The sequence below is a fragment of the Nicotiana tomentosiformis genome, chromosome 5 (assembly GCF_000390325.3).
Source record: "Nicotiana tomentosiformis chromosome 5, ASM39032v3, whole genome shotgun sequence".
Taxonomy (NCBI): Eukaryota; Viridiplantae; Streptophyta; class Magnoliopsida; order Solanales; family Solanaceae; genus Nicotiana; species Nicotiana tomentosiformis.
Window position 1 is genome coordinate 23,341,713 of NC_090816.1, and position 13,334 is coordinate 23,355,046.

At 41.7% G+C, this 13,334-nt stretch overlaps 2 protein-coding genes across 2 annotated transcripts; both read left to right on the forward strand.

Moving 5' to 3' along the window:
- The first annotated feature begins 252 nt into the window (after positions 1–252).
- LOC138892021 (uncharacterized) lies at positions 253–753 on the forward strand. The gene has a single exon (XM_070175712.1). It carries the CDS (start codon positions 253–255, stop codon positions 751–753), a length of 501 nt encoding a protein of 166 aa, XP_070031813.1.
- Positions 754–4,977: 4,224 nt separating this feature from the next.
- Positions 4,978–6,453, forward strand: LOC138892022 (uncharacterized). Its single transcript, XM_070175713.1, has 3 exons — positions 4,978–5,031; positions 5,772–6,054; positions 6,119–6,453. Exons 1-3 carry the CDS (start codon positions 4,978–4,980, stop codon positions 6,451–6,453), a joined length of 672 nt encoding a protein of 223 aa, XP_070031814.1.
- The last annotated feature ends 6,881 nt before the right edge of the window (positions 6,454–13,334 follow it).

Consider the following 13,334-nt stretch of genomic DNA (forward strand, 5'->3'; position numbering starts at 1 on the left):
CCACCAGTGCAAACCCCTAAACAACACCACCATCACCCGACATAATATCCATAAACCACCACTTATCACACTCCTCAAAACGTACCACAACCTACTCCTGATCACACTCAAATCTCAATCAATGATCACCCATATACCCAAGTCCCAGGAACTCATCAAGGCAACCCGATATACGTGGAAACCTTACCTCATACCCCGTAACAAACCCAATACATACCTGAGCCAATCGAGAAGGACCTGCTCATTCGAAACATGGCAGAAGAACTCAAAAAAATGACAGGCAGAGTCCAGAGTGTTAAAGGTGGGAAGGGTGTTAATGATGGAAACTATAAAGATTTATGTATCCAGCCAGATGTAGTACTGCTAGAGGGTTACAAACCTCCCAAGTTTGAGATGTTTGATGGCACTGGTGATCCAAAGGTGCATCTGAGAACCTATTGCGATAAGCTTATAGGAGTGGGTAAGAATGAACAAATCCGCATGAAACTATTCATGCGAAGTCTTACAAAAAATGCATTATCTTGGTATATCAGTCAGAATCCAAAGAAGTGGACAAATTGGGTGAGCATAGCATCGAATTTCATGGACATTTTCAGGTTCAATAAAGAGAATGTGCCTGACGTTTTCTACATCCAGAACCTCAAGAATATGCTGACAGAAACCTTCTGCGAGTATGCTACTCATTGGAGATCAGAGGCCGCAAAAGTGAGGTCGTCGCTTGAAGAGGAACAAATGAACAAGTTCTTTTTTTGAGCTTAAGATCCGCAGTATTATAAAAGGTTGATGGTCATCGAGAATCACAAATCCTCAAACATCATCAAGTTAGGAGAAAGGATAGAAGAAGGAATCAAGAGTGGTATGGTGACCTTCGAGGCACTGCAAGCCACAAACAAAGACTTTTCAATCATGACGTATCTCGAAGAAGAAAGAAGTGGGTGTCGTGATTGTAGCCCAGGGCCCTATGTCTCCCTTTACATACCAAACACCTCCACCCACATATCATTCCTCACCTCCAAAATACCAATACCCTGCCACCACCTACCACGCCTATAACACTCAATCTGCATATTACCATTCACCTCCACCCCTCTGCCAAAAGTACCCAAAGCCACGCCCAAACTTTATCCGCAGAGCTCCCAAATAATACACCCCAATCGCTAAGACCATAGTCCAACTGTATAAGAGACTGAAGGCCGCTGGTTACGTCACCCCTATTCCTGCTGTTGCTGTTGAGAACCCTTCCTAGTGGGTTAACCCCAACAAAACTTATGCCTATCACTCAGGCATGAAGGTTCATACGATTGAAGAATGCCGGATGTTAAAGGACAAGATTCAAACACTAATCGACACCAAGGTTATACAGGCAAAGGGAGTCGCGCAAAATGTCCGTAATAACCCTCTCCTGGATCATAGGGGTGAGGGAGTGAACGTGATAGAAACTGTTGAGGAATGGGATTAGAAGGGATCCATTGGACTTATTTGAGAGGGGGATACTCCCAAGACATCTCCTGTCACCCTCTCGCCGATTGTGGTACAAACCCATACACCGTTTGAGGTCGAGGTAGCTATGCCCTTCACCGTGATGGTAGCTCCCACACCATCTTATAAGTCTGGTGTCGTCCCATGGGATTATGTTGTGGAGGCAAGAAGGAAGAGAAAAACCAAGATGGAGGAGACCGGTGTTGCGCAAGGTATGACTAGAACTAATAGAGTTTACACACCTGAGAATCTTAGAGGAACAAGAAAAGAAGCTACATCTAAGCCACTTGTCGTTGAAACAAGCACTGATGATCTCTGGCGGAAGGTACATGTGAGAGAATACTTTGTTGTTGATAACCTGAACAAGACTCCTGCCCAGATATCCATTTTGTCACTATTGCAAAATTCAGACGCACACAAGAATGCCTTGATAAAAGTATTGAGCAAAGCTTATGTACCTGTCGGTATCACTAGCGGAGAAATGGCTAATATGGTCGGGAAGGTACTGGAAAGTCATAAAATTACTTTCGACGAAAATGAGTTACCACCAGAGGGATTGAGCCACAACAAGGCATTGCACGTCACTGTGCAATTTGAAGACAAGTTCATTGCCACAGTCCTGATAGTTAGAGGTTCGAGCCTTAGCATATGCGTGTTGACCATTCTGAAAAGATTAGGTAAATTACTGCATGAGATACAGATGTGAAGCATGAATGTGAAAGAATTCGATGGATCTCAGAGAGACACTATTGGAGAAATCAACCTTGATCTACAGATGGGCTCGACCTGATTTGATGTCGAAATCCAAGTGCTAGATATATCTGCCACTTACAACCTGTTGTTAAGACGACCGTGGATACATGCAGCTGGGGCAGTTGCTTATACTCTACACTAGGTTGTGAAGTTCGAGTGGAATCATCAGGAGGTGATCATTCATGGAGATGGAAGCAACCTTATTTACACCAACCAAACTATGCCAGTCATCGAAAATAAGAGGATTTGGGAAGAGAAACATACCACCACATTGAGCGGGTAAACGCAATTGAGAAGGATTGATGGTGGAGCAATAAGATAGAAAGAATATTGTTGTGGACGTGATATGAACAAGGCAAGGGTCTTGGCCGAAAGCTTCAGGGATCAGAGATCCCATACGACCGCAGTATCATGGCACGACCTTTGGGTTCGGGTATGAATATACCATGCAAGAATATCAGGATTAGACACCGCCGTGGCGCGCCAATTACTATCTATTGGAACAACCCATACCACCGCTGCACCAGACATTCCACCAGACTGACATGATATGGGGATCTGAGGAAGACGAGATTTTGGTCGGTATGAGGAAGCTGTTTTTGGACGAGAAAGATATGGACTGCAGTGTAAGTTTAGAGGAAGGGGAGGAGGAAGACTTTACTATTCAGATAGTGGGAGAAGGAGCTATTCTCAAGAACTGGACCGCTGCACCATCCCGGGCTCGCCGAGTACCTGGGTAGCCTGGCAGAATTAGCATGACTTGTTTTAAAATTGTTTTTGAGCATTTAAGATATTTTCAGTATTTTATTTTGAAATAATTACTCGAGCTATCGAGTCGTACTTGTTGACAGCTTTAAGCTTTATTAATGCATTATTGCTTTTTCGTATTTATTATTATCTTTCTATATTCTTTTTAGCATAATTATAACATATCCTGATGAACCTACGACTATGCCATGTAATGAGACAATGCAACATAAGGACAACGATTCGGAAAATTTGGAAGATGAAATAATACCTGAGAAAATTATCAAAGAAGTAGAGAATTTTGAGAATAAACCAACGTCCAACTTGGAGGAAACTGAGGCAGTTAACTTAGGGGATTCTGAAATAGTCAAAGAAACTCGCATAAGCATTTATCTATCACCGTCAGAGACTGAAGAGTACATCAAGGTTCTAAATGAATATGAGGATATTTTTGCATGGTCCTATGATGACATGACTGGGTTAAGCACATCCATCATAGCTCACAAGCTACGCGCCAACCCCATGTGTCCATCGGTAAAGCAGAAGCTCAGAAAATTCAAGCCAGATATGAGTTTGAAGATAAAAGAGGAGGTTACCAAGCAAATCAAAGCTCAGGTTCTTTGAGTGGTCGGATACTTGACCTGGTTAGCCAAGATTGTGCCAGTTCCAAAGAAATATGGTAAAGTCAAAGTGTGTGTTGACTATCGAGACCAGAACAGAGCAAGTCCTAAGGATGATTTCCCATTGCCCGACATACATATACTGATCGACAACTTCACTAAGCATGAACTCCAATCCTTTGTGGATTGCTTCGTAGGATATCACCAGATTTGGATGGATGAGGAGGACGCCAAAAAGACAACCTTTATCACACCATAGGGAATATACTGTTACAAAATGATGTCATTTGGTTTGAAGAATACTGGGGCCACCTACATGAGAGCCATGACGACTCTTTTCCACGACATGATACACAAGGAAATAGAGGTGTACATGGATTATGTTATCATCAAATCCAAAAGGAGTTCAAACCATATAGCAGACCTAAAGAAGTTTTTCGACTTACTTAGAAAATACAATTTGAAGTTGAACCCTATAAAATGCGCCTTCGGAGTCCCTGCTGGGAAGTTGTTGGGTTCATCATCAGTCGCCGTGGTATTGAGCTAGTCCTGTCAAAAATCAAAGCTATTCAGGATTTTCCACCACCAAAGAGCAAGAAAGATGTGATGAGTTTCTTGGGACGCCTCAATTATATCAGCCATTTTATAGCACAATCAACAGTGATATGTGAGTCGATCTTCAAGATGCCGAGAAAAGATGCTACGACAAAATGGACCGAAGAATTTCAAAAGGCTTTTGACAAAATCAAGGAGTATTTATCTAAACCACCCATGTTCATCCCGCCAGAGCCAGAAAGACCTCTGCTACTGTATTTGTCCATGTTGGATGGAACCCATGTTCATTCTGGGGCAACATGATGGAACTGGGAGGAAAGAGCAGGCGGTATATTATCTGAGCAAGAAGTTCACACCTTACGAGGCGCGATATTCTTTACTGGATCACACCTGTTGTGCTTTGACATGGATAGCCCAGAAGTTAAGAAATTACTTTTGTGCGTACACTACATATCTCATATCAAGGATGGATACACTAAAATACGTCTTTCAGAAACCCATGCCTACAAGTAAGTTAGCATAGTGGCAGTCAAGGGGCAAGCATTAACCGATCACTTGGCAGAGAACCCTGTGGATGGAGAATACGAACCATTGAAGATGTATTTTCCTGACGAGGAAGTGTCATTTATAGGTGAAGATATCGCCGAAACATTGATGGTTGGAGGATGTTTTTCGACGAAGCAACAAACTTCAAGGGAGTGGGCATCAGAGATATTTTAGTATCGAAAACCGGTAAACATTATCTGATCTCCGCAAAGATCAGGTTCCCGTGCACTAACAATATGGCAGAATATGAGGCCTGCATCCTGGGACTAATGACGACATGAATGTTCGGGAGTTGCTGGTAATTAGAGATTCTGATCTATTGGTACACCAGGTACTAGGAGAATGGGCTACCAAGAACAATAAAATATTGCCTTACTTACATTGTGTACAAGAGTTGATCAAGAGGTTCATAAAGGTATAATTCAAACATGTTCTAAGGATTCAGGATGAGTTCACAGATGCATTAGCCACCTTGTCTTCCATGATACAACATCCAGACAAGAATTTCATCGATCCTATCCCAATAGAAATTCGTAAGTAGGCAGCTTATTGTGCTCATGTTGAAGAAGGGTTTGATGGAAATCCATGGTTCCACGATATCAAGGAATACTTGGAGAAAGGAGAATACCCTTAGAATGCTATACACACTCAGAAGCGCACGCTTCAAAGATTGGCCAACCATTTCTTTCAGAGTGGAGGAATTCTGTACATAAGGACTCCTAATTTGGGATTGGTACGATGTGTCGATGCCAAGGAGGCATCTAGATTGATCGAAGAAATACATGCCGGAACTTGCGGACCTCACATGAACGGTTTCATTTTGGACAAGAAGATATTAAGAGCATGGTATTTCTGGATGACCATGGAGACAAACTGCATTAAATATGTTCAAAAGTGTCACCAATGCCAGATACATGCCGATATGATATGAGTGCCTCCCAAAGAACTCAATGCAACGAGTTCACCCTGCCTTTCTCTGATTGGGGCATGGATGTCATCTGACCAATTGAACCCGCTGCTTCAAACGGACACAGGTTCATTTTGGTGGCTATAGACTACTTCAAAAAACAGGTTGAAGTCGCGTCCTATAAGGCTGTGACTAAGAAGGTCGTAGGAGATTTTGTCCGGGATCGTATTGTTTGTCGATTTGGAGTACCTGAGTCAATCATTACTGATAATGCCGCCAATCTCAACAGTGATCTAATGAAAGCTATGTGTGAAACATTCAAGATCAAGCATTGGAATTCTACAGCATACAGGTTGCATATGAATGGAGCCGTAGAAGCCGCCAACAAGAACATCAAGAAGATATTGAGGAAAATGGTGGATAACTACAAGCATTTGCCTTACTCGGGTACCGCACCACAGTTCGTATGTCTACTGGGGCAACCCCTATCTACTGGTCTACGGTACTGAAGCTGTTATTCCCGCCGAAGTGGAGATTTCCTCTTTAAGAATTATACAAGAGGCCGAACTCAGCGACGTGGAATGGATACGGAGCCGGTATGAACAACTGGATCTCATTGATGGCAAGAGAATGAATGCAGTGTGTCACGGTCAACTCTACCGGAATAGAATGGCAAGGGTTTTCAACAAAAAGGTTAGATCAAGGCAATTCACACCGGGGCAATTCGTGCTGAAACGGATCTTCCCGCATCAGGATGAAACAAAAGGGAAATTCTCACCTAACTTGCAAGGCCCTTACATGGTTCAGCGAGTACTGACAGGAGGAGCATTATACTTGCAGAGATAGATGGAGAGATATGGCCAAAACTTATCAACTCAGATGCAGTCCAGAGATATTATGTTTAAGATTATGTTTGCACTTTCTATTTGATGTAACCTGAACTACGCTTGACTTGATTCCCGCTTAAAAGGAAATACGTAGGCAACTATGTAGGTTCGGTCACATCATAATAAAATCTTCCTTCCCCTCTATGGTCAGAAACTAGGGCAAGATTTCGAGTTTTCCAGATCTCATTATGTCAAGGATCACCAAGAAGAGTATTGCCAGAAGTAGGGATATAAACTGGGGCAGAATTTTGAGGAGGGTCCTCAAAATTCCGAGTTGAGGAGGTTGCAATGTCTCGAAGTGCATCACAGTCTCCGATTCAAAATTTATTTGTTTTATGCATTATCACATATTTTGAACAACTGCATTTTTAAATAAATGATCTATCACAAATGCATGTTTTCGAAAATTTCATTTTTTGTAATAGCCATATGTTATCCAGGTTGATTCGAACAAGGCAGAAAGACAATGAGCGAAGGCGAGATGAAGAATCAAAGGCACAAACCAACCTTTCCCCCACAACTCATGATTTTTCTTTGGATGCAGGCACAATGGACATAACAAGCACGTCCACAAATATATACATACATACAATAAGATCACTATCTTCACACCAACAGAAGTCGCAAGCACAAACGCATCAAGCTAAGAATCATTTTTCCTCTCACATTTAATCATTGCTCTTCCCCCATACGGCTAAACACTGCCCTCATCATTGCACAAGGCTAAGCATTGTCTTTCCATGCATGAGACTAAGCATTGTCTCCATTCCTTGCATAGGGCTAAACACTGCCCTCACCATTGCATAAGACTAAGCATTGCATTTCCTTTCATGAGACTAAGCACTGTCTCTATTCTTTGCATGAGGCTAGCACTGCCTCCATTATTGCATAAGGCTAAGCACTGCCTTCCTTTACATGAGACTAAGCACTATCTCCATTAAGCACTGTCTCCATTCTTTGTATGAGGCTAAGCACTGCCTCTATTATTGCATAAGGCTAAGCACTGCCTTCCCTTCCATAAGGCTAAGCACTTCCTCCACCATTGTATAAGGCTAAGCATTGCCTTTACTTGCATTAGACTAAGCACTGTCTCCATTACATTATGCGGGGCTAAGCTTTGCCTCCATTATTGCATAAGGCTAAGCATTACCTTCTCTTGCATGAGGCTAAGCACTGCCTCCACCATTGTATAAGGCTAAGCACAACCTTTCCTTGCATGAGACTAAACACCGTCTCCATTACATTATACGAGGAGGCTAAACTCTGCCTTCATCTGCATAGGGCTAAACACTACCCTCATCACATACAAGACTAAGTGCCGCCTTATCTCATTCTTGCATACAACTAAGCATCAGTTGTTCCCTATATCAAACAATCGATATTTACACATCATTGCATTTTACGGGCTGAAACATCACCACATTGTCTGAAGGCGTCATAGTCTGAGGGTATCATCCTTATAGCCCGAAGATATCATGCCATGGCCAGAGGATCTCTCGAAATTGCATATCATTATTCAAAGGCGTCATAGTCCAGAGGCACCATCCTCATGGACCGAGGACACCATTTCATGGCTTGCGAATCCCATATCATATGCTTCATAGCCCAGGACGTCATGGTCTAAAGAAATCATCCTTATCATCCAAAGACAACCCTCATGGTCCGAAGGGAATTTGCATCAACTTTAAATTTTCACAATAACCCATATATATTCGCGCGCATCGTGTTTTAAGTTTTGCAGGTAACTCGGGAGATAGCCGTTCTACAAACACGAGCAATTCTCGCTCCGGTTTCCGTTCACAACGTTCACATCCTTCGCTTATCTCAAACGTAATCGATGATCAGTAATTGATTACCCTTTGTCCCGTAATAGCTCAAATACTTGCCTTATACATCTGTAATGTTCAAATTCGCATTTATAGCTCCACCTAAAATTATTCGACACTATCATATCCAAAAAATCCTTCTCGAAACACATGACTACTCTTATAACAACTCCATTAGTTTCGTTCACCGTTGGATCTAGAACTACACACGGCCTGATTCTCGTAATACCAGGGATATATAAGCAACTCAAGAACCAGGGTTCGGCCCCCACTTTTCAAAAACGCATCATCCTCACTCGTTTCGGACAAAATTGGTCATTACTTTCTTTACCCGGCATCTCTTTCATAATTCCCGGGTAAAGAGGGACAACTGTTGATACCCAATTTTGTCCTCATATTTTTATAAATATCTTATATACTTTCAAAATACCATTCCTGCATCATCACCAATTTACAAGAGTCATATAAGTACTTTCTGTAATTTTTCATCATTTTTAAGACTTTAAAATTGATTTTCTTGCATTTAAATTATTCAAATATTTATTAATTACTCCTTCAAATTATTTTGTGATAACTTTCATCCAAATTTAGTGTTTACATCATATATTCTTTACAACATTCTACTTCATTTTATATAATTACATCTGCATTTTTGACTGTTCACACATTTTTTGCAATAATAGCCTATACTTTACAATTAATTGCATTTGCCATTTTTATTCAGGGTCAAAATAATTTTTTATATTTTTATAATATTCAAATATTATTTTAAAGTATTAATTTTCATAAATAGTATTTTTTATATTTATTTAGCTATTTTATTAAATTATTTTCCTTTTAATTTCTTGTATTTAAAATCTGGCCTAAAACAGGCCAAATTTCGGACCCACTTCACCATTCCACACCCTAAAATCCAGCCCAATAACCCCTATCCCAATACCATGACCCGTTACACCTGACCCAAGTCATCTAAATCTCAGTCGTTGATCAAATGATCAACGACTCACAACACTTCCCCCCTTTCTCCTTATATCTCTCACCCAAAACTCTAAAGACCATTCCTTCTGCCCAACCGCCTTTACGTTCCCTCATATACCCACTCTCAAACCAAACCCTAACCTCCTCCTCCCAGATCCCCTCAAAACCCGGCTAAATCATAAAATTCTTTCACGATCTACTTACCTTATTTGCACTATCTCATTGTCATTCATACACTCGTGGTATTACTTAGTACTTGCCCGATTTTTGTAAGTATTACCTCTCCGAATCGAGTGCAATCGTCCTCAACCTACACGATTCAGACAAAAATCCGTCTGTATACACTCTCAACAAGGTCGTATGGGTTCGATTCACCGAGATTCTTGGCTAATTTTGACTACTTGTCAAACTAGGGTTTGTCCGATATTTACCTATTCTGATTCGGAATAGGCTATGCATGTGATTTTCCTTTTCCCTACTTGAACTTGATTGATTTTCTTTCCTTGTTTGTCTGCTTAATCGACTAATATATAAGCCCCCATTTCCCGTTCCCCTAAAAATGATTCATTACTCAACTACTGTTACCACTACTTTGATTCTTCTATACTTTCTGCACTACTGGCTCTTGGCCGGCTGAAAGCCAAGGCCACCGAATTTTGACTAACTTACCTTCTCAGTACGAGCACTGCCCGAGGTTCATATGAAACCCTTGGGAACTCTAACGCACTGAGTTTTGGGTTATGTTGTTCTCTCTGCTGTCAACGATTAAGTATTGTTGGAATTATTCTTCTTGTTTACTCGTTTGATAATTCGCAACTTGTAACGACCCGATCAGTCGTTGTGAGCTTTAGCATGTCGTTTAGCGGTTTGAGGCCTTCACTAGCTTCACTTCAAGTATTATGACTTGTACGTGTCTTCGGGGTTGAATTTTGGGAAGTTTGGAGTTGATTTGAAAAGAAAATTCTAATTTCTGAAGTTTTAAGTTGGAAGAATTGACTAAGATTTGACTTTTGAGTAAACGACTTTAGAATCGGGATTTCAGACTTGGGCATAGGTTCAGGTTGAGTATCGGATCAGCCGGGAGCATTTCGACGCTTATTGTGAAAAGTTGGCATTTGGAAGGCTTTAGAATTTTCTAAGTTTTGTTTAAGGTGGAGTTTGGTGTTGTCGATGTCCGTTTGGGATTCTAAGCCTTGGAATAGGTTTGTATTGTGATTTATGACATGTGCGCAAAGTTTGGCGTCATTCCGGAATGTTTTGATATGAATCAGACGCGTTCGTCAAAGTTTGAAAGTTTAAAGAAGGATTTTGATCGGTGATTCATAGTTTCAATGTTATTTGGCATGATTTGAGGCCTTGACTAAGTCCGTTTCATGTTTTGGGATGTGCTGGTATGTTTGGACAGGGTCCCGGGGCCCCAGGTGCGGATCGGATCGAAAACAGATTGAGTTTGGGCTTGGGAAAAGTACTGAGGCAGCTGGGATCTGGTGCAATCGCACCTACGTGGAAAGGGCCGCAAGTGCGAGCCCATAGAAGCGGCATCGTGATCGTAGAAGAGGCATTTGGACTGAGTTGGGACGACCGCAGATGCGAGGTTATTTTCGCATCTACGAGCCCGCAGATGCGACGAGTGTTCCGTAGAAGCGGAAGAGGCCAGCTGGGCGAAGGGCCGCAGGTGCGGAGTTTTGGCACGCAGATGCGCATCGGTAGAAGCGGAGGAGGCACCATAGAAGCGGGGCTGGGCCTTTGGTGCTGGACCGCAGGAGCGGTCGGGGCTCCGCAGAAGCGAGACCGTAGGATCAGATTTTGTCCGCAGAAGCGGATTTGGCTGGGCTTAGTGTGAACCGCACCTGCGATGGGAATTTCCGCAGGTACAGAGCCACAGAAGTGGCTAATGGACCGCAGGCGCGAAGGTCGGGCTAGGTAGTGTGTTCTTTTAAAATGGGGGTTTGGCTCAATTCCACTTCATTTCGTCCATGGGAGTCGATTTTGGAGCAATTTTGGAGTTCCATCTTCATCATCTATTATGGGGTAAATGATTTCTTCACATTGTGAGTTATATACATGGTTTAAATATGGATTTAAGTATGAGAATTTGTAGAAATTAGGGACTTTGGTGGAAAACCTAAAAATTAGTATTTTTAGATTTTGGCCACGAATTGGATATGGAATTTAGAATAAATTATATATTTGAGTTCGTGGTGTTATGGGTAAAGTTTATCTTCAAATATTTTCGAAAATCGGGCACGTGGGCCCGATGGTTGATTAATTATAAGCATCGGGGTATATTTTGATTGAGTTGCACATTGTTTGACTAGTTATAGATCGTTTGGCTTTGAGTTGAGGTGTTGGAGAGGCGTTGGAGCCGGTCATGGAACTTTGGAGCGAGTTAAGTTTCATGTCTAACCTTGTGAGGGGGAAACTACCCCTAGGTGATATTTATTGTTATGTGAAACTAGTTGTGGGTGCTACGTACGCATGGGGTGACGAGAGTCCGTACGTAGCTAAATCATGTTTATGTCCGGGTAGACTTAGGACTTTATCATGTAATAATTGAATTATTTGAACTCGTTCTGCTGGCTTAATTAATTAAAGTTATAACTGTATTTGATTTAGAATTAAATATATGAATACTAGGCCGAGCCTTAACACTTTGAGTCGTGGGTGAGTTATTTGAGAAACAGTAAAGATTATATTCATTTTGTGCTCATGTACTATATCGTAAAAACGTGTCTCGTAATTCGGCAACTTCCTTCCTTTCTTGTGGAGCGGGCCGAACGCCTCGGCAGTATAATAGATGCATCTATAGTTTGTGTTGCTCGACCCTCGACAGTGTACACATTATTCTGGATCGGGCCGAACGGCCTCTACAGAATCGTGCGTTATATCCTTAGTAGTCCAAATATTCACGAGATAATCTTTCCACTGATGCCCGGCATTTTATATGGTATTCCTTATGTATTTGATATTGGCACTTGCCCTTTTCTGAGCTGTTAAGGTAGAATACAAGATCGAGAAATTCATACTTTAAAAGAAATATTTGGAAGATTATGTAACTTACAGATTTGCCCCACTATCGATGTGCACTTCATATCGGTTATGGATTATTATATTATGTTATTGGACCTCTAGTAAGTGTCGATGTCGACCCCTCGTCACTACTTCTCCGGGGTTAGGCTAGATACTTACTGGGTACGTATTGATTTACATACTCATGTTGCACTCCTGCACTAAATGTGCAGGATCTGACATGTTCATTTGGTGATCATTTTAGAGCGTAGGCGCACCTGTTGAGGGGACTTTATGTGAGCTGCATTCCAGTCTACGCATCACAGTCCACCGAGTCTCCATCGTACTATGTATTTTATCCCGTCTATTTACATTCTGGACAGATGTTGTATTATTATTATTGAACTCCTTAGAAAATGCTCATGCACTTGTGACACCGGGTTTTTGGGTTATACTAGTTTATGCTTATGGTTTGTATATTATTAACGCCTTTAAATTATTTTATAAACTACAAATGGTGTACGTTTCCCGTGGATTTATGAGTGTAAAACTCCTTCCTTATTAAAATCTATGATTTCGGAAGTAATAAAATGAGTAACTTGGTAAATCACTGTTGGCTTGCCTGACGGCGGTGTTAGGCGCCATCATGACCTATAGTGGATTTTGGGTCATGACAGCTTGGTATCAGAGCATTAAGTTCACTTAGGTCTCACGAGTCATGAGCAAGTCTGGCAGAGTCTTGCGGATCGGTACGGAGACGTCTGTACTTATCTTCGAGAGGCTACAAGGCTATTAGGAGCACTTCCCTTCTTGATTCCTCACCGTGCGATTTGATTCCATTGAGGCTTGTGCCTTTATTTCCTTCCTACTCAATCTTATGCGATGTGGGGAGCTTGTTATCAAATGGGCGTCGAGTAGTTATGGTGGTATTGCAGACATGGTGCAGGATGTTTTTCCCTACATGTTCCGGCGGGTTATTATCGTCGCCTTGCAAAAGGATGTTCTATCATTTCAGCTCAGTAGCTGT